Below are 24,506 nucleotides of genomic sequence, written 5' to 3'. Positions count from 1 at the left end.
CTCGGAAAGGTTACAATAAAACTTAGTAGTTTTCTCCAGATATAGGAGTTTCCTACAAAAGATGCTAGCTTGAATTATTCTATATTTCAGTTGATTTTATTATTGACAAGTAGAAACTACGTCATAGCTAAAAATGTATTAAAAGGGAAATTTTTTCTTTTATTGCCACATTAAGAGCTCTTATTGGAAAACCCATATAATATAAAATATTGACTATCGATAAATTTCCTATTTCGTGTTCGATTTCTTAAGTTTGACAATTTTCTATCGATGTGTCGGTTTGTTGAATTCTAAATAAATGAGTTGGAGAACATCTGAAGCTTTCTTATATAGAAATGTAAATTTGGAGATATTAAATCGGTTGGAAAAACAGTTTGTCTACAGAGGGACTTCTATATATTTTTTACTGAAAAATACATCCTAAATTTCTTCTATAAACAAAATAACATCTGAAATGTTATAAATATCACACCTCATATATAATTCACTTCATCTAAACCTAATAAAAGATAACCAACGAGATGGCTGTAATAATTTTTAATATCGATCAATTTTTTATACCCTTCACCACACTGTTATACAGGTTATTATTTCTTTGTGCATATGGTTGTAACAGGCAAAAAGAATCGAAATAACAGGCAAACGGAATCTTTTGCATAGAATCACTTTCTGAGTCGTGAACAAAGTACAGGTCGCATTTATAATCCGATTTGGATGAAATTTTGCACAAGTCACTTATTTGGCCCAAGGAGAAATTGGAGAAAATCGGTTCAGATTTAGATATAGCTCCCATATATATGCAAATGGAGCACCAACGAGTCAAATTTAAGCCGATTGGCACAAAATTTTGCACAGCGTACAGAAATAAGTATACTTTGTTGGAATCATTATCGATATAGCTCCATAAAGGATATTGTACATATGAACATCTCTTGTATGTACCCAAAGTGGTGATGAGTATCATATAGACGACACCGTCCGACTTTTGAATTTTCCTAACTGGTTTCATTTTACATTCGACACCAACCATTTTCAAAATTTGTTTATATCCTTAAAAATCATTTCTCTTTTTCAGTTCAGAGCAGACATCTTAGCAAAAAGTTATCAATATAGGAACACGTACAAAAATGGTAGCATATTTTAAGGCGTCACAATAAATATGACCCTTTCTTGAGAGATTTTGGTTTGTAGAATTTATATCTTTCGAAGAATTTTTATCTCAAAAACACTCCAAGAGGTACCTCATCTGCAGCTTGCGCAAGTACCCATGTTTCAAATCTATACAACAGCAAGGGTAGTGTCAGCGTCTTGTAGAGTTCCATAGTTAGTCTGAAACTGTAGTTCTCAAGTTCCATAGTTGGTCTGAGTCTACTGCGCGCTGATACCATCAGCTCGGTCTTCTCCTCGCCATTTACTGCCAGACCCATTTTGGCAGACTTGTTCTTTTCAATTTGTTTAAAGGTGGTTGTTACCGTTCGCAATGTTCGGCACATTATATCGATGTCATCGGCTTAGGCGAGTAACCTATACTTTTTGTGTACAGAGTGTCATTTCTGTTCAACTTTTCCAGCAGAATGTTAAAAAGATGACACGACAAATTGTCACCTTGTCGGCAATAGATCGGTCCTTTCCAATTTTAACTGCAGGCCTTGTGTCAGTTAATGTTATCCTGCATAGGCGTATCAAATTTGCAGGAATGCTGAACGCCGGCATGACATTAAACATCTCTGAACAGATAGGGCTGTCGAATGTGGCTTTATAGTCTATGTCAGATTATTTTACAATAGGATAGGATATCATTCCCTTTTAAAATGTTCTTAGTAGATAACTTTCATTTCTTTATATTTATTCATATTCATTTCTACCATAAACATAGACCTAGACCTTTAGAAAATCTTAGAGCAAGGCATTATTATTCTAAAAATTATTTTGGTTGGAAAAAGATAAATAAAAAATAGTTTATGTATTTCTTGGAAATGAAAAACTTGGTGGCCTTGTTTCTAAACTGCTTACTAAGACCATAGTAGCATATGTTGGCCATCACTATCCTTCTCCAAATTTTAAAACTGATTTCATTAGTTTTATTTATGGCCGTACCAAGGTATATATAAACTTGTTTGGTTCACCTTTGCCTCTCGTATGACCCTTTCCAGCAGGATGTTAAAAAGCCCACACGACAAACTGTCACCTTGTATGAATCCTCGTTCAGTATTGCAGGAACGCTGAACGCCGGCATGACATTAAACATCTCTGAACAGATAGGGCTGTCGAATGTGGCTTTATAGTCTATGTCAGATTATTTTACAATATTTTATGGAACTTATGATTGGGACTTTTTCCTACCCCATTCCATATAATTTAAAATAAAAATTCTGAATATACGTTAGTCAATTGTTCTAATAAAAAAGTGTATTTTCAATCTAAACCTTAGACAATTTCACACATCTTTACATTGTTTAACGAACCGACTAGAATAGTTTGAAACTTAGAATAATTCGAAACTATTTAAGATGCACGCATCTGTGGGCTTTTCTTAGCTTGCACACTCTACCGAAAAAAATAATAAATCAAATTTCTTAAAAGGTTTGAATTTTTAAACCAGATTTCCAGCCAACATAAATGAAAATGCTAATTTATTCGGATTCAAATGTTAATATATTTATATCTATTAATATTCATTTATATGCTTTTTCTATGCATATCTACTGCATTATGTCATGCCGAAAGTAAATCAAGTGTGACTCAAAACATTCCCAAAACGTTACACAGAAACTATGGAAAATATTCATGTTTGTTGCAATCAGTAACAGTTTTAAGTCATATCGTAATTCAATCAAACCGCCTGACCCCTTTCTTGTAGGTCCCAATTAGTTCAAAATACCTCAGTTTTATCTATCTATCCCACTGAAATCTCTGACGTCAATTTAATAAAGTTTCACTTTAAAATAGAATAAAATTAAATAACCTAATTTTGAATAATCCCTATACAAAGTTAACACGCCTAGCAACACACATATTTGAATAACGTGACAACAAAAGAGTTTAATTCACAGCACATCTGCATCAGCGTTCCAAATTTTTCATGTATGAGTAGTCTTCATTTTTTTTTTTTAGAAAGTTTCAAATTTTTTTTTTATTATTTGAAGTCATCGGCACTTTTGCTTTTGTTCCAATTTTTAAGTACTACGACTGTGAGTCGTGTCGGGCGTTACGAATACATAATCAGCTTTAAATACATGCATATCCAAATATTGAAATTGAAAACAATTTGTTATGTTAATGTGTTTAATATCCATTACACATTGTTATAATTTCAGATTTTTTAAATATTTTAAATGACATGAAGAAATTATTGTATTGGAATTTAATTGTCAAAAAAATGTTTGCATTAAGGGGACCCACCATTCTCGGTTTCCCTATAAAATTTCAAGTGAAAATCTCTACGATTTTTGGAGATATAGCCGATTTATTGTGTTAGCATCCAATGACAGCAAGAGGGCTTCTCTCTTCATTAGACTATCCCGTGCAATGGTGAGGCGATGGATTATAAATGTACATGTATAAACTCAGTTCTTCGTTGAATTAGTTATCTGTATACCGGGATAACGAATTAAGAACATCGATTCAAAAGCTAGGGAGCAGTTTATATAAACATTTATACGTATTATTTCTGAAATATAAACTAATTTTAAAATAATAAAATTTTATCATAAAAGAAATTGCTATGTAAATAATATACATGTTTTTGTAATCTATTAATAAGTATTTAAGGAAATACCCTACTTCGCACAGTAATGTGAATGAATGCCCCATAACTAAGAGGCGTGAAATGAAATGTTTCACATTCCCGGTGAAGAAAAAGAACAAATACCTACTCGTCACTCTCTATGAAAACAAATTAAATTGTTCTCTCCTCTCTCGCACTAGCATGGAGAAAATAAAATTTCCCACTGTCGAATTCTCCATTCGGTGTTCCTGCTTTTTAGACAAAAATAAACATTTTCACCCATACGAAAAATAAATAAAGTTAAGGCAGGCAGGCTGGCTACACAGTAACAACGAAAACGACAACGAGAACAAATACGTCAGTCACTCAAATTTGGCTAACTTGTACGCAGCAAAGAATTTAAAAAAAAGTAATATATATTTAATTGTTGCTACGGATTGATCTTTCTTAAGATTTTTGGAATTACCCCGAATACCTATCTATCTCAGTGTAACAAAAACAAAACAAAAGTAATAACTATGAAAACAAATAGTTTTGTGTTGAAGCCCCAAATTTTCCTTACAATTAAAATATTAAGAATATTTCTTTTCGTAGAGATTGCATAATTTAGAAAAAATAACAACCAAAATTTTGAGTGTAATTTCATTTCATACTACGGCGACGGCATGTGTGCAAAATATTATTATTTTTGCTGCCAGTCAGGCATTGTTGTTGTTATTTCAACAGAAAATTCCGCTCATTTTCTTTTTGCTATATTTGAAAATGTATTTTGTTTTTTCTATTTTTCTACAAGAATATATATTCTAAATTCTACACCATTTCCTTTTTTAACGAAAAAATAATAATAATTAATCTTCTCCTTCTTTACAGTGGAGTCGCTCATCTATTGGCGTGATGTGAAAAAATCCGGTATTGTTTTTGGTGCTGGCCTTGTCACCCTTTTGGCTATCTCATGTTTCTCCGTCATCAGTGTTTTCGCCTATTTGTCACTACTGCTTTTGGCCGGCACAATTGCATTCAGAATCTACAAATCCGTAATGCAAGCCATACAAAAGACCTCAGATGGACATCCCTTCAAGTAAGTTGTGCATATCTATCTTCTTTTCAATATTTAGCAACTAATGGTCTCTTTTTATATATCCCAAACAGAGAATACTTGGAATTTGACTTGACCTTGTCACAGGAGAAAATCCAAAATATTGCCGGTGTTGCTGTTGCCCACATAAATGGTTTCACAGCTGAATTGAGAAGATTATTCTTGGTTGAAGATTTGGTCGATTCCATTAAATTCGGTGTTATTTTGTGGGTTATGACCTATATTGGAGCCTGGTTCAATGGCATGACATTGGTTATTTTGGGTAAGTAAAATAACGATGATAATATTTAAAATAGACGATTTTGAGAGATAAGAGTTTTTATGTTTATTTACAATAAGGATAATGTATTCTAAACGATGCCCACAAATAGGATATCATTCCCTTTTAAAATGTTCTTAGTAGACAACTTTCATTTCTTTATATTTATTCATATTCATTTCTACCATAAACATAGACATAGACCTTTAGAAAATCTTAGAGCAAGGCATTATTATTCTAAAAATTATATTAGTTGGAAAAAGATAAATAAAAAAATAGTTTATGTATTTCTTGGAAATGAAAAACTTGGTGTCCTTGTTTCTAAACTGCTTACTTAGACCATAGTAGCATATGTTGGCCATCACTATCCTTCTCCAAATTTTAAAACTGATTTCATTAGTTTTATTTATGGCCGTACCAAGGTATATATAAACTTGTTTGGTTCACCTTTGCCTCTCGTATGACCCTTTCCAGCAGGATGTTAAAAAGGCCACACGACAAACAGTCACCTTGTATGAATCCTCGTTCAGTATTGAAGGGCTCCGATAGGTCCTTTCCGACTTTAACTGCTGACCTTCTGCCGCTTAAAGTTATCCTGCATAGCCGTATTAATTTTGCAGGAATGCCGAACGCAGTCATGGCTTTAAACACCTCTGAACGGGTAGGGCTGTCGAATGCGGCTTTGTAGTCGACGAATTAGGTGAAATGTGTCGATGTGTTTTTCGTGGGTCTTTTCCAGGATTTGGCACAGAGTGAAAATCTAGTCAATGGTTGATTTGTCAGTTATGATGCCGCATTGGTATGCTCCAATACCATTGACCATTGGCTTCAGTCGTTCACACATCACACTTGATAGCGGTTTATATGCGATGGGAAGAAAACTAATTCCTCTATAGTTGGCACATATTGTCTTGTTTCCTTTTTTGTGCACGGGACACAGGATGCTGACGTTCCAATCATTGGGCATGCTCCTTACCAGCATCTGACCACCAGTTTTGAATAGTTCGGCTGATAACCCATCGGTACCTACTGCTTCATTATTCTTCAGCCGATTAATTGCTATTCTGACCTCATCTTGGCTAGGTGGTATACACTCTATACCGTCATCTCTTATTGGTTCTGGGAATCTTCTTCACTGCTACTATTTGATACCAGAAGCTTCCATATCCTCAACACGCTGTCTGTATCTGTCACGAAGTTTCCTTCTTCATCTCTACAGGAAGATGTGCCTCTGCACCAAAGCCTTCGGTTTGGTACATCTCGATTTGCTCACGCTTACGTTTTTCTTGTTCTTTCTTCTAATTCTGAAAATACGTTTCTCCTCTCTCTCCTTTTCTACCGATAATTCTCCATCGCATTACTTGTTGCTACTGTCTGCAGGGTTGCCCTATACGCTGCGTTTTTCCCAATCAGTAGCATTTATGTTCTCTAGATATTGGATAATATAAAAAATCTGTAGATTGCTTATGTCTAAAATTATTGCATAGGATAAATCATTTATAGGCCATTCACAGTGAACATATATAATTTACCTAATATTGATAGGAAGTATTTACTTAGGAATTCTATAAAAATTTTTCTATATTAAACCTTCCATGGATGCTCTATATTTGATGTAGGTTAATACATAACTCACTGTATATCTAAATTGTGATATCTTATCTTATGTTTTTTTATTTTCAATTTCAGCCTTTGTCTCCTTGTTCACATTGCCCAAGGTCTATGAAAACAACAAACAATCCATTGACACTTATTTGGATTTGGCCAGAAGCAAAGTAGCTGAAGTTACTGAGAAGTAAGTTGACTAACAAATTTTCAAAAAAATAAATATTAATTCAAATTTTCTATTATCAATTTTCAGAATCAAAGCAGCCATTCCCATTGGCAACAAGAAGCCAATTGCTGCCGAAACAGATAAGGACAAGTAAACCGTAACAACAACAAAACAACAGAAACGCAACCATTATTTAAATGATATACATTTGTATTAACATCGTTAGAAGTAAACAAAGAAATGAACGCAAATTTTTACCCAAATTGCAATTACTTTTCTTTTTTGTGTTTATAAGAAAATTAATAAAAAAAATCCAAAATTAATTTATATATAATAAACAAACAAATGGAAAACTCAACTCATATTTAAAGGAAGAAAAAAATCAAGAAGAAAATAAACAGCAGAACAACAACAAAATTTCAAATCAACAATTTTTAAACTTAAAAAACGTAACAACAATGAAGAACAGCTAAAATTCAAGAAAAATTGTTTGCAATTTTTGTTTATCCTAATTAAAAAAAAAAACGAACGAAGTTATTTATTTCTGAACTCTTGTTTTTTATATTTTTATAAATTTAATTTTTTGTTTTTTATTTTTTATCTTATTTTTCAAATTGTATTCAATCGTAGCTAATAACCTAACTTGTTTTTTGTAATAACGCAATGCTTATTGTAAAGGAGGTTATACATTTAGTATCCTTGATATAATTATTGATTGATACATTACTAAACTTAATTATAATGTTTTATTTTTTATAAATCTATTTTTTTTTTTTTTACTTTGAAAATATTATGATTGACTATTTTTTATTCATTGAGGAGAATTGTATTTGAGTGGTCCTGTGGATGTTCTCTTCTCCCCAACCTGAAAAAAAACAAATTTATCTATATTACTCAAAAATCCTTGCGTTAAGCTGTGTTATTTCCTGATCTATTTTTTTGAAAAAAGATCAAATTTTAAATTCTCTTTTGTATGGGACCACCCTAAATATCAATGCAATTTCAAGCTGTTATTATTTTTTAGTTTATACACAGACTTATTTAATCAAAAACCCCATTAAGAACAGAACAAAATCTTTCCCAATTTGTTGATTTTTTTCCACAAAAAATATAAAAAAAAAAATGAAAAAACTTTAGCTTAACTTTTAGTTAAAGAAGACTTAAATTTATAATGACATCATTATTCAGCTATTTAGCTACATTTACTTGAAGAAAAATAATATTTAAAAACCAGAGAACTTAAAAACAAAACTATATTAAAAATAAATAAAAAAATCTTAAAATACCAAAACCATAAAAGTGAATTATATGTATGAAAACTATGATTTTTGATTTCTTAGTAAGTATTCAAATTTAAGTAGCCATTGTCATCATCAGAATGTAAAGAACATAAAATAATGATATCTACAGATTTTTTAATGGTTTTCGGAATAATTGTAACAATGGCTAATAAATTTTGTAATGCATTTAAGTCTGTTGGTCGGTATATCATTTCTGTCAGATTTTAAAGTAACTTTTGACAACTACATTGATATCCTGACATCCGGTTTTTTTTGGTGAAACTGTCCAAATTTAACAGGTAGTATGAACTAATATTAAACAAAAATACATGCACTCTCATTTATATTGCGTCATACACATACAGCTAGCAAAAAATATTATTGCATAAATATTTAAAAATACATAAACGGCATTGCATAGTCAATTTGAAGGCACATCAAATTGGTTCGTCAGACAAAGATGGGAATGAAAAATCTCCAACTAGATTTATTTTGTGGAAAATGGATTTACAGCAGCCCATCTAATTATAACAATAAAAAAAGTAATTATGGAGCTTAGAGTTCTGAAGGACTTTCACAGCACACATTTGATTGTAACCAAATTGTTGTGTCATCATTTTACAATACAGTGTTATGACGATATGTTATTTTTTAAATATAATTTACTTTCATTGTAATGTTCCGTTCCAAAAGGCTTATATAAATATACAATATAAACAATTAATATATTTATAAATAAAAAATAACAGAATAATAGCATCATTGCCATTAAATGATTTGCTTTTGTTTATTAAGTGTATTTTTCGGGAGAATTTGTTACAATAAAATGCCTTATAAATATGTATTAAATTGAATTTTGTTAAAAGAAGAAGAAGCAACAAAAAGCGAAATGAAAATATATTTATATTTTCAAAGTTTTGTTAAATGTTCTTAGATTGCTTTCATCTTAAAAAAAATATGCCTTATTAGATTTGTTTTGTTTTCAAATATCAGCTTTACCACCATATGTATGATTGTAATATTGATTTTAAATATGCCTTCGCGTCATCATTAATCATGATCATTAAATCATACTGCTGCTGCATGCAACATAGTTTAGTTATTAATTTCCTTTTTTCTTTCTTATTACTTAGACATAAACAAATTAAAAATAATTAATAAATCAAACAAAATAATTTATACGAAATAAATTGATAGCTACAAACAAAAAAACAATTAAGATGGAGTCCATAAAACAAAGTTGGTTTTCAACATTCACAACAACAACAAAGAAAAATATTAATAAATAAAAAAGAAAACTGAAATCGATTTAAATCCAAATAAAAATTCAAACCTTAATAAATAATTACAAAATATATAATGTGTGTATTTATTTTCAAATTCATGAAGCCTAGTCTTTCACCTAGGAGATGATTTCGGAGATAAAGGCATGTGAGTATTGTATAAAATTATGTTTTACCTACTGTGGCACTGTAGTTTTAACGCCAGTAAGGGTTATTCATACTAATAAGGGTTATTCATCTGAAAACGTCAGAAAACGTGAGGTTACCCTAAAATTCCCAAAAGTTCGGTTACAAAAGACTGTGAGTGAGGTCCAAGAAGAACTGAGCTCTATTAGGCAGGTTGAAATAATTAATCCTCGTACAAATTTGTAGTAACAAGGTGGTAAAATTGGGATAATCTAAGAGTGTCTCATGAAATTTTCTTGAAACCAGTTTTAGTAATCTCAGATATATGTTTATTTGTATTTTGTTATATTTTTTAACAAAATATGTTAAATTCAAATTAACCCTTTCAGTGTCAAAAAAATTTTTGTTGGAATAAAAATCTAAAGTTTTGTATTTAAAATCATATAAAGGCATAGAGTAGAAAAAATAGCAGTATTAATTTTAACCCTCGGACAGTTTCGTCTGTCTTCCAGCAAAAACAAAAACATCAATAGTAACGGTACATAGAATAACCGAAAAATTGCAAAGAAAGAGAGTACTTTTAAATGTCGAATATATTCGACAAAAACACTGAAAGGGTTAAGAATTTAAAATAAAATTCTAACTTTATTAAGAGGGGGAAGTGCAGTGCAAGTCATGTGGTAAATGTGGATGGACGAGTTCGTCCTCGGACGGCTCACAAGAAAGACGTGACCTAAAAAAGTTTAAATGAGTATTATACGCCCACGGGCTTAAAAATAGATTTTTTCAAAATGGCGGTTGTTAAGCGTTCGCTTAACTAACACGTGTGTTTTTAAATACGGATAACCTATAAAGTCCGAGTCGTTCAATAGAATCCAAACAGCTGCGCATGTAAATTTTAGATTTCGTAAATTTAGTAACAAAAGAAGATGCTTCCCGCAACTATGTGACTCCTTCACAGTAGAAGAGTTTACTGATACACAAGGCTTAGAAAGTCTGAACATTGTGGTCAAATTCTTAAAGAAGATCGAAGTCAACCTGTAAAACACAAACCACCATCTATGGATAAAGTCAAATTTGTAGCTTAAGCTACACATGGAGACACGGCTCTGAACATTCTAACACCAAATAGGACGTGAGCCAAGGAGGAGAGGAGTTAATTGGAAAAAAAATGTGGATGGAACTGGTGTCCTTATAAATAATATAATTTTAGGACTTTAAGGACACTATGTGGGAGCACCAACGTCATGCTTCCTTGATTGCATTATCTTGGTATTCACCCTTATTACGTAGACGTAATCGTTATACGGCAACTCTCGTAGGCGTAGTCAAATGCGTCGTAGTCGTTTTTGGTCGGTACAAGGTAGATATACAAGGTAGCCGCATCGGCGAATTTCTACAACAAACATCGGTTGTTGTATTTTGATATGTCAAAAATATTTTGCCAAAACAAACAGATTGGCAAGATTTTTTTACACAAATTTTTGTAGAAACTGTTAATAAAAGTATTGCCAAAAAAGCTATTAGAAATTCGGAGATTTTCATTTATAATTTTGTTTTTTAATTTTTTCGTTCAACATTACAACAACATTTTTGACATTTATTTGTCCAACAGCTGGCCCGATGCGGCTACCTTATTAAATATACCTTGGGTCGGTATTATGTAAAATTTACGACAACGCCAAATTTTGTAGTAGATTTTTCTTTTACTCTATTACAAAACCAAAGCAAAAATTGTACTTTTAGAACCTTTTTATATTGTATTGGAAAAACTATGTCATTTTGTTTGTTTTCTAATTAATTTTCTGACAATATTGAATTTTCTTATGAATATTGAAAATGCAATAAAATAAATTCAAATGTAACAGTTAATCAGTAAATATTGTTAAAATAGAATTATTTTTATTATTATTATATTTTATTATTATTTTCCTTATTATTTTTATGCTGTCGTCAACAGAATCTTTCACGACAAATTTGGCGTATTGTAACGGCTTTCATAATACCGATTTGTCGTATAAGTGCGACAGGGCCCAATTGTCGACAATTTTAATTTTTCTATCTTTGCTTAGGTGAGCCGAAAGTCGGAACTCCTGTCAGCATTATATATTTACAATGAGGGCTTTGGAAACCCAAACTCGTACAATTTTTATAAATTATCAAACTCTGGATGCTAATATTAACCTGTTCCGATTACGCATTTTTGTCTATGAATAATGTGTATAGAAAGTGGTTAATAAGTCCTTTAATGAAGTTAAAATTATCGTTTATAATTATCGTTTGTGGTATAATTTCATTCAAAATTCTATATGGGGAGAATTTATAGTAATTGTGAATAGTTTACATGAAATAAAATCTCATCATGTACTCATCACATTAATTCACAATAGCAATTCACAGTTAGCTTGCTATCATTTTCAGTGACATGAGCTTTTAATTTAAATGACGCCGTCAAATCAGCTGACCGGCAAATATGTTAATACACCGGCTGAGTATTCTGAACCGGCATAACAACAGATGACCAACTAATAATTGATGGCGGAATGGGGGAGGAAGAGAGAATGTGAATCCCAAACAAACAATATACGCATGTTTGACCTTCGCAAGGTGACCGATGCAAATGAGCGGCAATTTTGATATATTCTATCGAAAACTCAATCGGACGAACTCTTTGTCACATTTGTTTATGCATTTTGGGTAGAATCATATCAAAATTAAAAACTCTTTGGAGTTGATAACGACTCTTTATTCGAAATGTTTTGATTATTTCTTTAAGCATACTATGGGATTTTAAGAGACGACAGAAAATGGAGCATCACTGGGTCTTGGCTCTCTTACCGAGCAGGAGCAGAGAAATATCTCATTCCTTTCTTATGCTGCTGTTGTTGGTTGTGTGACCGTTTCAACAAAAATTGTGTGCAGCCGTACTCCAGAATTATCGTGACAAAAAACCAGTCGGTTGTTGTTCGTTGTTGTGTTCAGACTCGGTTGTCGTCTTGCATTTGAGTCGTTGGGGTTCAGCTAATAAATTGAAAGAATAAAGAAGAACATCATCTGTCAATAAGAAAGTGAAAATTAGAATTTTTTGGAATTCTTGGCTTGCTATTTTGTGTGATAGAACCGAAGAAATAGTGAAAGAACATGTCTAAGCCACAATCAGATGCTGATAGACGCAAGCAAATATCCGTACGCGGAATTGCCGAGGTCGGAAATGTCACCGAAGTGAAAAAGAATTTCAATCGCCACTTGCATTACACCCTGGTCAAGGATCGTAATGTAGCCACTTTGAGGGATTACTATTTTGCCTTGGCCAATACCGTTAAGGACAACATGGTTGGCCGTTGGATTCGTACACAACAGCACTACTATGAAAAGGATCCCAAGGTAAGTTCAACATGGAATGATTTTCAAAAAATAAAAAAAAAATAATTATGTCATTTTATACGCGTAAAAAAATGGGAAATTTTCAAAGCATACATTTCCGAATATATGAGGGTATCGGGTGGGTGTTTAGCATTATTGCGCATGTTGTCCTTGAATCTCCATACATATATATATATGGTGGTAGCTTTTCAGTAGAGTGGGAAAAATATCATTCCTCTGAAAAAAAAATTTCTCTAGCTAATCTCGTAACCAAATTCAATTACGACACAGATGATTTTTTTCCTTTCATATCATTTATTTAATCGTTCGTTCATCCTTTTCTTTTCAATTTGGCAACTGTTGTCTTTCTTTTTTTTCGTTTCTTTTTTAGTTTTTCTTGCATACGAATAAAGAATTCAAAACAAAAAAGATTATAAAAACATTTCAATTCTAATTGCTTTTAATTTGCTAAATTATTTTTTTTTCTATCTATCTTTATATTTCTCTCTCTCTCCCTCTGTTTATCGATGCTTGTAATTGTCCTTCAAATTTTTGATGCAAATGCACATTCGAAGAAAACTAAAGAAAGAGAATGACAATTTTAACGAGATCATAAACTATTAAATGTGGATCATTGCCAAAAGCAAAAACAACCGCCAACACCAGTAAACAGAAATGTTGTTGTTTTTTGTTTTTTAGAAAGTTGCAAAATTGAGAAGTAATAAAATTTCAACATTTCAAGTTGCACTGCGAATTTAGGTCAATATGTAGTTGATTATTGCATAAAATATTTAACCCATATAGCGCTATTTCTTAATATGATTGGGAACATATGATATTCCCACTTTTGTATCATACAAGAAATGACATTTCCAAAAGGAAATAAGACATATAAATGCACAATACAAACATTCCTCTGAAAACAAACACTTCGAACAAACTTCCTAGGTCCTTTTTGATTGTAGTAGATCTTACAAGATTAATAACCCTTTAATTTGTTTGATGTATTTGTAGAAAAATTGACACATAGGGATTTTTAATGTTCTAAAGGGATAACAAAGCAATACTAAACCAATAAAAATTAATTAACATGCCCAAACAGATGTTTATACTAGCTTCTCTTAAAAATTGTCAGATCTCACAATTAATTAAGATGGGTGGTTAATATGACAACTTAGCGGGCTTGGATGTATAATTACTTAATGCGACCAGATTTTGAAAATGAGAATAGATGACAAAAAGAAAAAAGTATATATTTGATAAAAACATAATATAAATATGTTAAATGAGTTAAAAAGTCGTTAAGTACGACCGAATAATCTTGCGATCTTTATATAAGTAACATAACAAAGAAGTAGACCTACACATGTCTACCATGTTTTCCAAGGATATTTGTCAACTCCTAGGCCACAAGGAATATTATATTACAGCCACTTGTCTACTATGTTTTCCAAGGGTATTTCGCAACCCCTAGCCAACAAGGAATAGTATCATGGCAAAATTTCGTAAAATTGAAGAAAAATTAAAATATAGTTTTCTTTATATTGGGGAAAACTACAAACATAGAACCCAAAATATCAAATTACAGCCAATTCGGTTGCAAAACGTTTCCAGAAACACTGAAAATAATTAATAATGTAATAATTTATTTAGGGAACTCAAGATAAAAAATAATGCAATTGGAAAAGGTGTCTAAAAATACTAAAAATATCGAAAATGTGTGCAGTTATATGGTTTTTCATGCTAAGATTCGCAACTCTTTTCTAAATATTTCACTGAAATTTCATTAACTTGTTTTAATTTATAAAAATAAATATTGATCGAGGTTTTACAAAATATATATGACAGATAGAGGACATAAATTTTATATTTTTTTATTTTATAGATGACAGTCAGTTAACATAGATGATTCTGCTCTAAAAGAGATGACGTATGGTCACATTAATTTATAATTATTATATGAATTTTTTGCTGTTATTTTTTTTTAGTCTGGGTTTATACATGCAACTTTTGAAGGCAACTCTGATGAGTTCTTAGAAGTAAGAGTTATAAAAAGTGACAAGGGGGAAGAAATTCAAAAGATAATCGTAGAGAGCAGCAACAGAGTTGGCTAAAAAAGTTGCATGTATAAACCTAGACTTTATAAACTTAAATAGAAATTCAAAAAAATTAGAACATTTCTGAGATTAAGAGAAAATGCGCTAGCGCATGGATTTGTGAATTGAATAAATAATATCAATTTATATTCACTAACATTCTTCAACTTTGAATTTTTGAATAGGGACATTCAATTGCAGTTTGTACTCAAAATTTATAAAACATTTGTTTAGTACGTCAAGAGTCATTATCACCAGTTTTGCGATAAAATATAATAGACAAACATAAACATTTCAAATATTCAGTAAGAAACAAATCCTAATAGAAATTCACCACATCATACTTTGTTCCACTGATGTGTGAATACACTATGACTCATTAACTTCATTTTGAGCTTAAAATAATTCCATCTGAAATGTTTAAGTCTGATTGGTATAAAGGGTGCATGCATTTAATTTTTGAGTTTAAATTAATTCTATCTGAAATGTGTAAGTCCGATTGTTATTAAGGGTGTATGCACCTGATATACCCTCTTCCTGTCGAATATTATATTCGTTTATTCTTAATTCTAAAACTTCCTATTAATATACATACTATTTTTTCTTGGTCTGTTTCCGTACTGCAAGAATCTACTACTATTAACTATGATTACGAACTTTCCTTTATGGTATCAAAGAAAATAAAAAAATCGAGTAGATTCCTGCAGTATGGGAACAGATCATCTGTTTGACATACATTTTTTAATATATTTAAATGCCCCCAAACCAAATTGTAAAGAATTTTCAAAGACATAGAAACCGTAAAGACTCGACAAAATGCATATTGACAAAATAGTTTATAAAAAAATATCCCGGGGAAATCAGGTATAACAGAGGCATGTTAACAATAAAAACGCCAATACGCGATAAAGTGTTCATAAAATGTAAATAAAATCAGAGATCTGCACTCAAAATATATTTTTTTTATTTAATAAGCTTGCTATATAGCGCTTAGAATGTTTAATATTGTTCGCTCTGTTGTTTTGATATCGTAACAACAGAGGAAAAGCCATCTATTGGAATTTGTCGACGTATCAATTGTCCTATCTTTATACTTTTATGTCTTTGGAATTTTGTGTTATAGGGATATATAAATTATGCATTTTTTGCAATCCCGAGTAATTTCAATTGTCGATTTGATTGAAAAGAACCATGTTATAGCTCCATTTAGAATATAAAATTATTTGTTTTATGGTTATATTTTATTTAATACTCCACCTAACTTCAAAACAGCTTTCTATTGTCATGCAAATATTAGGTTTTGAATAACAAATTTCTGTCATTATATATTTTAAAATAATATTAGCCAATTTCTTATTGTTTATTGTTTTATCTTTTTAAGAAATATTCTTGTTGGGAAAGGTTAGTTTAATTTGTATTTTTTCATAGAATTTTAAACAAAGTTTAATAGAGCCTAAAATAAATGTATTAAAATAAATAATAAACTAATAGTTCAAAAAATCATATAAATAAAATAATAAATAATTTTCACAATCTCTGGTAATTAGCTTTTTTTGGCATCAAGTCAAAATTGAAAACCAGACACATGTTATTTTAATATAATCCATTTAAAAATGATATATAAGGATCGAAATAGGCTTAGAAACAAAAACATAATAATTATACCGGCAAAAGTAAATACAATTTTAAAGCAATCTTTTTGTACTGTAGGTTTACTTTAGTTTTGTCCAAGCAAAAAATTTAGACAATTCCTTATCAATAAATGAATTTTTGATTTTTGCTTTTGTTGTTTTAAAAGTGAATAAAATACCCGATTTAAAACTGAAAAAACCAACACGATATCTTTATGTTTGAAAAAGTTATGCCGCATTTATTAACTTTGCAATTTTAGTTGTTTAGTTTTGGCTGCCATTGTATATAGTTTAAATCAGTATATTTATTAATAAACGTTCTATATATAAATATATATTATCTATAATTTCTTTTAAATTAGTGGTACGCACGTGTTTTTATTTTGTGTGCCACATTAATTGTATGTGTTACACACACATACATATTTATTTTCATAGAACGTCACTTGGGGAATTGAGGAAGAAAGGTTTCCAACCATCAACCTGAACACCCAAATATAAACAACAATGACTTTTGTTGGCCTAAATGAACAACACCAGTAACTTCAATAATATTTGCCCTTCCATGAAGGTCAAAAATATATTTTGTTAACGAATGTGTACATTTCCATGACATTCAATTGTCAGTGGTATCTCTATAAATTTTTTCGGTTCTTTCCTCTGGAAGCCACCCAAAATGAATAGTAATAAATAAAAGTAATATTAATAATTAAATTATTTCTATCAATTATAGTATATAGCTAGAAAAATCTTTTTTTTTTCTAATTTATTGTTATGCAGTTTTTAGAACAATATGTTGTTGGCAATATTTCAATATATGTATTTAAATCATACATATGTATTTAAAATAAAAAAAAAACACCTAGAATTTTTTAGACAAAGAAATAAAAAGAGGGTAATATTTTTTTAATATGATTTTATTTTGGACACACGATGGCGTAGTAGTCATCGTATGTTTGAGGACAAATTCATTAGACCACCACCATCAATTCGTTGGACTTTAGAAAAATTAATTTGTTGCTGTGTGTGCTGCCTTCTTCTTGTTAAAGTTTTTTTCTATCGTATATTTTTTTCTCTAACCGAAACGTAGACATCTTTGCTTGGGTGTCTATCCATTCATCCAATATTTTCACTCAGTTTTGTAATAAAATAAATAAATTCTTTTCTCATTCAGAGCATATCATATTTGGCTTTCAAGGTCAATGAAAGGTTATTGATATAATTGTTTAGCACAAAAGAAACGTGCAGCACTATTGTGGGATAATATGAAATGGAAAGTTCTTTTCTTTGAGGGGGAGAAGTGTGATCATTTTTATGTAGATTCATCATTTGTCAACAATTATATGGCAGTTTAAGAATTATGTCTCATGCGGTAGATAAAATTTTTAATAAAATTCTCACATGTAGAAAAAGTTTTGTTAAGTGATATAGTTGTATTTGATGGGATTATTATATTTTACTAGCACCCTTCATTTATGCCCTCAGAGGACGTAGGACATACTATGAACATTTTTGAAATAACATTCAAAATTCGTGTTCGTCTTTTGTAATCCGAATGAATTGAGATAGATATGTTTTTAATTCAATTTATTCATAAATATTTTTTATACCCTTCACCTCACTGTGGTACAGGCTATTATAGCTTTATGCATATGTTTATAACAGGTAAAAGGAATCGAGAAAGACCCATGGTTCCTTTTGAGAAAATGCATAGAATCACTTTCTGAGTCGATTTATGCATGTCCGGCCCTCCGTCTGTTGATGTTAAATTGTAAACAAAGTACAGGTCGCATTTATCATCCGAGTTGGATGAAATTTGGCACAGATCATTTATCTGGCCCATGGACGAACCCTATTGAATTGGTGAATATTGGTTCAGATTTAGATATAACTCCAATATATATATATTTTCGTCCGATTTAATGTAAATGGGGTGCTAAAGTTCGTATATATCCTTCGATTGGCATGAAATTTGGCATAGCGTACTAAATTAAGTCTAGAATAATGTGTGTTAAGTTTCGTGAAAATCGGTTCAGATTTAGATATAGCTCCCATATATATTTCCGTCCGATTTAATTTAAATGGAGTGCCAAAGTCCCTATATATCTTTCGATTTTCACGAAATATGGCAGATATGCAAAAAATGTTTTGAAATTAGTATAAATTAACCTGTGACAAGTTTCGTTGGCATCGGTTTATATATAGCTTTCTTTAATATTTTCGTCCGATTTTAATTAAATGGTGTCCCAAACAGGGATTTGCGTTATATTGATTTACATAATCTTGTCTCATTCTCTATCTATCCAAATGAATGGTTTAGTATAGGTTACAGAATGACATGTTTATGGATTGATCTAAGTCGGTTCACATTTAGATACGAGCATACATCACATATTTAGTTCATCCTGTCTGTCTTTTAGAATGCATCTGTTGAATATACTCGAAGTGGTGAAGTGTCATATAGTCGCCCCGACTTTACTACTTTCCTTACTGGTTTAATTCTTAGTTGCATTTTTCAAACGCTCGTTTAATTACAATATCTATAGAACTTTACATTCTCAATACTGTTATCTTTAGAGGAATAAGCATAAAATTGTTAGTAATGATTTTTTGTGATTTAAAAATATTATAATTTTTGGGCAAATTATATAAAGTTCGGTTTATCCTGTAAGCATATTCTGTGACTTTTTAACCACATTAGACATTGTTCATTTTACAACAATTTGATTTGTTTTGTTGTTTTTACAATAACCAAAGAAAATTAAACAATATCGAATGTTGTTAAAAGTTGCAGAATAGGCCTACTGGCCCGCATAACTCGCTACGTCAGACATTTACTTAATAAAATATAATTTGACATATATTTGGTGTGCTTGTATCGCTAATATTCTATTTCATTTCAGCTCTGTTACATTTAAACGGCATTGTCATAAAAATCACTCACACACATTGAAACAACCTTGCACTATTGTGTAAATAAGTTAAATTACCAATGCCATAATTCATCTAACGTTAATATTTTTTGAAAACCACATACATATATAGGAAAGATGTATCGACATACATACATCATCATGTAAAATAACAATAACAATAGTCGTCAAAATGAAATCTTAATCTCAAGAAACATTTCCTGATTACTTTGATTGCATCCACTGAGATGAAACCGCCTTTTTTAGATCGAGGCTAATAATAAATTCAAATGGACCAGAACAAAATATACATATGATGAAATCAGCAATGATTGTTCAGTTCAATTTTATTAGAATACTTATCAATATCGATTAGGGTTGCATATATAAAACAAATGTACGATTTTCCTTTAAAAAAGGACGTTAGTTGTGCTGATTGAATTTTAGATTATGTAGAGGACGGCTTGACACTATAGAACAATACGAATAAGGGTTAAAAAATTTTGCAACATTGTTTATATAGGCATTCCTATTTTGTTTTCTATTGTTTGTTGGTGCATAAACGCCACGCTTTTAACATGTGTTCCGCTAAAACAAAATCATCCATAATGATTTGTTTTGCGTTATCATCAAAGTGTTGGCCTCATTAGTAGAACAAAAACAACAATAAAATAAATCATTTACACAATTTGCTATAATCAATAGACGATAAAGTGCAGCAGTCAATAATAATAACAAATGATAATGGGTTGGTGATTTTTTTATGAATCCTTTTTAGAACAAATAATACATATATACGACCTTGTCAGAGTTCGTTATCTAGACGACCATTTTGCAGTATAATATCTAGTTAGGGTTGTCATTAAAGAAATTTTGTAAGCAAATTGGTGAGATTAATAATATCTAAACTGTGCACAAGCTCAAACTAATGGCTGGACACAATATTTGATTCAAGTTCGTTCGAATCGAATTGTACAGAACCGGTTGGAAAACTTATTCCAAGACTTAGTTCAGATTTCCTGTTAATTAGAGGATACATAATCCTGGTGATTTTATTGATTTTGTCCGCTATATATGGAATGTGACACATAAAACTTAATATTTTATCTACTACGATTCCGATCAAAATCACGGTTTATAGGTAAGTTTTCTTATTTTCCGATTTTTAGTTTAACAAAAAACGACCACAAATTAACATTAGCTATTCCCTTGGGTTATTAAAACATCAATATCGCCATAATCATTATGAAGATATTGATTATTATAGATTGATTTCTATTTCACGGAGAATTATCAGCCCCCAAAACATGTTTACTAAATTATTGTTGTTTTTCTTTATTTATTTTTATTGCAAACATTCAAGCTTTCTACGAAGTACTTCAACATTTTGAGTACTACACAAGAAGTGTAGATGAGGTGGTTGGCACATAAAAATAACTTCAATTGGGAACAACCTGTAACATAGTGTTGTTCTCTAATGCAGCGTTAAGTGTGCCAGCAATGTCAGCCTTAAAAATAAAAATAAAGACAAACAAACAACATGTTGCACTTGATATATATTTTTTTACTCTGTCAGTCGCATATTTTTTTCGATATATGCCGTTTTTACTATTTCTATTTCTAAAATTGCACACACAATCTTGCACACCTTCTACTATCATACATACACGAGAGCACATAAATATGCAGGCACAAGTACATAGATAGGAATGAAGTAGACAGGCAGACACACAGTGGGGGAATGAAATCCCAGAGATGAGAGTGTGGCATAATAAAGATAATGTACTTGAAAGTACACACTTGAATGCAATTACTCTCCTCCGAACTCATTATTCATTTTCAATTTGCAGAGTACACATTGGCAAGAGCAAGAGATTAAGAGAATGCTACCCCAGGTGTTATTGTTTTGTTTCCCCCTCTTAATTCCACTTGATATTTGAAAGCGATAGCGAAAGTGCAAATAAAAGCAATTTAATTGTGTTTTCATACCGATTTTTTGTTTGTAAACAACAATGACAAAATAAGTTTTTATCGATCAGACAATGCTTTGAAATATTTAAGTGTTTAGGGAAAAAATTCTAATTAAATTGTACTTGCAAAATGTTGCAGATCGTAAACCTAATATTCCCCAAAATGTATTGAACCCCAAATTGAACAAACTTTCCCCGTTCCCATTTCACATTTATTTATATGTTCTTCATTTATTATTTCAGCGTGTCTACTACCTATCCTTGGAATACTACATGGGTCGCTCTCTAACAAATACCATGATCAATTTGGGCGTTCAAAGCGAATGCGAAGAGGCCATGTACCAATTGGGTTTGGACATTGAATCCCTCGAAGAAATGGAAGAAGATGCCGGTTTGGGTAATGGTGGTTTGGGTCGCTTGGCTGCCTGTTTCCTTGATTCCATGGCCACACTCGGTTTGGCCGCCTACGGTTATGGCATCCGTTATGAATACGGTATTTTCGCCCAAAAGATAAAGAACGGCGAACAAGTTGAAGAACCCGATGATTGGTTGCGTTATGGTAACCCATGGGAAAAGGCCAGACCCGAATTCATGTTGCCCGTCAAGTTCTACGGTCGTGTCATTGATACACCCGAAGGCAAGAAATGGGTTGACACACAAACTGTTTATGCCATGCCCTATGATAATCCCATTCCTGGTTATGGCAACAACTATGTCAACACATTGAGATTGTGGTCTGCCAAGTCGCCAATTGATTTCAATTTGAAATTCTGTAAGTATAGAGACTAGAAAATTTTGAGGAGAACATCATTCATTCTTCATTTTACAATTTCAATTTCAGTTAACGATGGTGATTACATTCAAGCCGTGTTGGACCGTAATTTGGCTGAGAACATTTCACGTGTCTTGTATCCCAACGACAACTTCTTCGAGGGCAAGGAATTGCGTTTGAAACAAGAATACTTCATGGTAGCTGCCACATTGCAGGATATCATCAGACGTTACAAGGCCTCCAAATTCGGCAGTCGCGAAGCTGTACGCACCAACTTCGATCACTTCCCCGAAAAGGTTGCCATTCAATTGAACGACACCCATCCCTCTTTGGCCATTCCTGAGCTCATGCGCATCTTGCTTGACGAAGAGCATTTGGATTGGGATAAGGCCTGGGATATCACTGTACGTACCTGTGCCTACACCAATCACACCGTCCTTCCCGAAGCCTTGGAGCGCTGGCCCGTTTCCATGTTGGAGTCCATTTTGCCCCGTCACTTGCAAATCATCTACCACATCAACTTCCTGCACTTGGAGAACATTAAGAAACGCTACCCTGGCGATTTGGAACGCATGCGCCGCATGTCTTTGGTTGAAGAAGATGGTGAGAAACGCATCAACATGGCCCATTTGTCCATTGTGGGTTCACATGCTGTGAACGGTGTGGCTGCCATCCACTCCCAAATTTTGAAGGACGACTTGTTCAATTTGTTCTACCAAATGGAACCCCACAAGTTCCAGAACAAGACCAACGGTATTACCCCCCGTCGTTGGTTGTTGATGTGCAATCCCGGCTTGTCTGATTTGATCAGCGAAAAGATTGGCAACGAATGGCCCGTCCATTTGGATCAATTGGTTGCCTTGAAGAAGTGGGCTAAGGATCCCAACTTCCAACGTGAGGTTGCCCGTGTCAAGCAAGAAAACAAATTGAAATTGGCCCAAATCTTGGAGAAAGACTATGGCGTCAAAGTAAATCCCGCCTCCATGTTCGACATCCAAGTCAAGCGTATCCACGAATACAAACGTCAATTGTTGAACTGCTTGCACATCATTACTTTGTACAATCGCATCAAGAAGGACCCCACAGCCCAGTTCGCTCCTCGTACCATTATGATTGGTGGCAAGGCTGCCCCTGGTTACTATGTTGCCAAGCAGATCATCAAATTGATCTGTGCCGTTGGCAATGTCGTCAACAACGATCCTATTGTTGGTGATAAGCTCAAGGTTATCTTCTTGGAGAACTACCGCGTCACCTTGGCCGAAAAGATTATGCCAGCCGCTGATTTGTCTGAGCAAATTTCCACCGCTGGTACTGAAGCCTCTGGTACCGGTAACATGAAATTCATGTTGAACGGTGCCCTCACCATTGGTACCCTGGACGGTGCTAATGTTGAAATGGCCGAAGAAATGGGCAATGAAAACATCTTCATCTTCGGTATGACCGTTGATCAAGTTGAGGCCCTCAAGAAGAAGGGTTACAATGCCTACGATTACTACAACAGCAATCCTGAGATCAAGCAGTGCGTTGATCAAATTGCTGGTGGCTTCTTCAGCCCTGGTAATCCCAATGAGTTCAAGAACATTGCTGATATTTTGTTGAAATACGATCACTACTACCTATTGGCTGATTATGAAGCTTACATTAAGGCCCAGGATAAGGTTTCTCAAACATATCAGGTAATATATTGAATGATTGTTAATTTCATAACGATTTTTTACATGAACTTTGTTTTGTTGTTTTTGCAGAATCAAGCCAAATGGTTGGAGATGTCCATTCACAACATTGCTTCCAGTGGTAAATTCTCCTCGGATCGTACCATTGCCGAATATGCTCGTGAAATCTGGGGCGTTGAACCCACCTGGCAAAAATTGCCCAGTCCAGAAGACGGACCCGCCAACTAAAGTGTCTATTTTCTTTCGAAAGAGAAAAATACACATTTTTTAATTATTATAAATAATAACTAATTAATTTAAGTACATCTTTTTTCTTTTATAAAACAAAACAAATTATACAGAAATCTCGCTATGATTATATAAAAAATGCACAACATCCATGTCGTCGTAACTGGGGCGTAAATACCCTATCGCCGTTTCTTCTTTACCACTTGAGAGATGTGAAAAAAGTTTCTAATTATTTTTATTCGTATATAATTGTTACTAACAAAAAGAGAATATAAGCTAAATAAATTTTATTGAATTAGTGTATTTATAAATTAAA

The 24,506-nt window shown here is 32.2% G+C and overlaps 2 protein-coding genes across 2 annotated transcripts in view; both read left to right on the top strand.

Moving 5' to 3' along the window:
- LOC133329495 (reticulon-1) overlaps positions 1-7,198 on the top strand; it is a 45,128-nt gene extending 37,930 nt beyond the window's left edge. Inside the window, exons 3-6 of the mRNA XM_061537967.1 lie at positions 4,598-4,805; positions 4,877-5,085; positions 6,772-6,877; positions 6,944-7,198. Of these exons, the coding sequence (XP_061393951.1) occupies positions 4,598-4,805; positions 4,877-5,085; positions 6,772-6,877; positions 6,944-7,010 (590 nt within the window). The 3' untranslated portion in view covers positions 7,011-7,198. The remainder of the gene's footprint in view (positions 1-4,597; positions 4,806-4,876; positions 5,086-6,771; positions 6,878-6,943) is intronic.
- A 5,284-nt stretch (positions 7,199-12,482) lies between these two features.
- On the top strand, positions 12,483-24,264 carry LOC133329487 (glycogen phosphorylase). The gene is made up of 4 exons (XM_061537960.1): positions 12,483-12,929; positions 21,761-22,289; positions 22,359-23,965; positions 24,035-24,264. Exons 1-4 carry the CDS (start codon positions 12,687-12,689, stop codon positions 24,188-24,190), a joined length of 2,535 nt encoding a protein of 844 aa, XP_061393944.1. The 5' UTR covers positions 12,483-12,686; the 3' UTR covers positions 24,191-24,264.
- The last annotated feature ends 242 nt before the right edge of the window (positions 24,265-24,506 follow it).

Source organism: Musca vetustissima, unplaced genomic scaffold, assembly GCF_032173495.1.
Source record: "Musca vetustissima isolate MV318-11 ecotype Yass unplaced genomic scaffold, APGP_CSIRO_Mvet_v1 utg6009, whole genome shotgun sequence".
NCBI classification, from domain to species: Eukaryota; Metazoa; Arthropoda; class Insecta; order Diptera; family Muscidae; genus Musca; species Musca vetustissima.
This window is presented reverse-complemented; position numbering and strand designations above follow the sequence as displayed.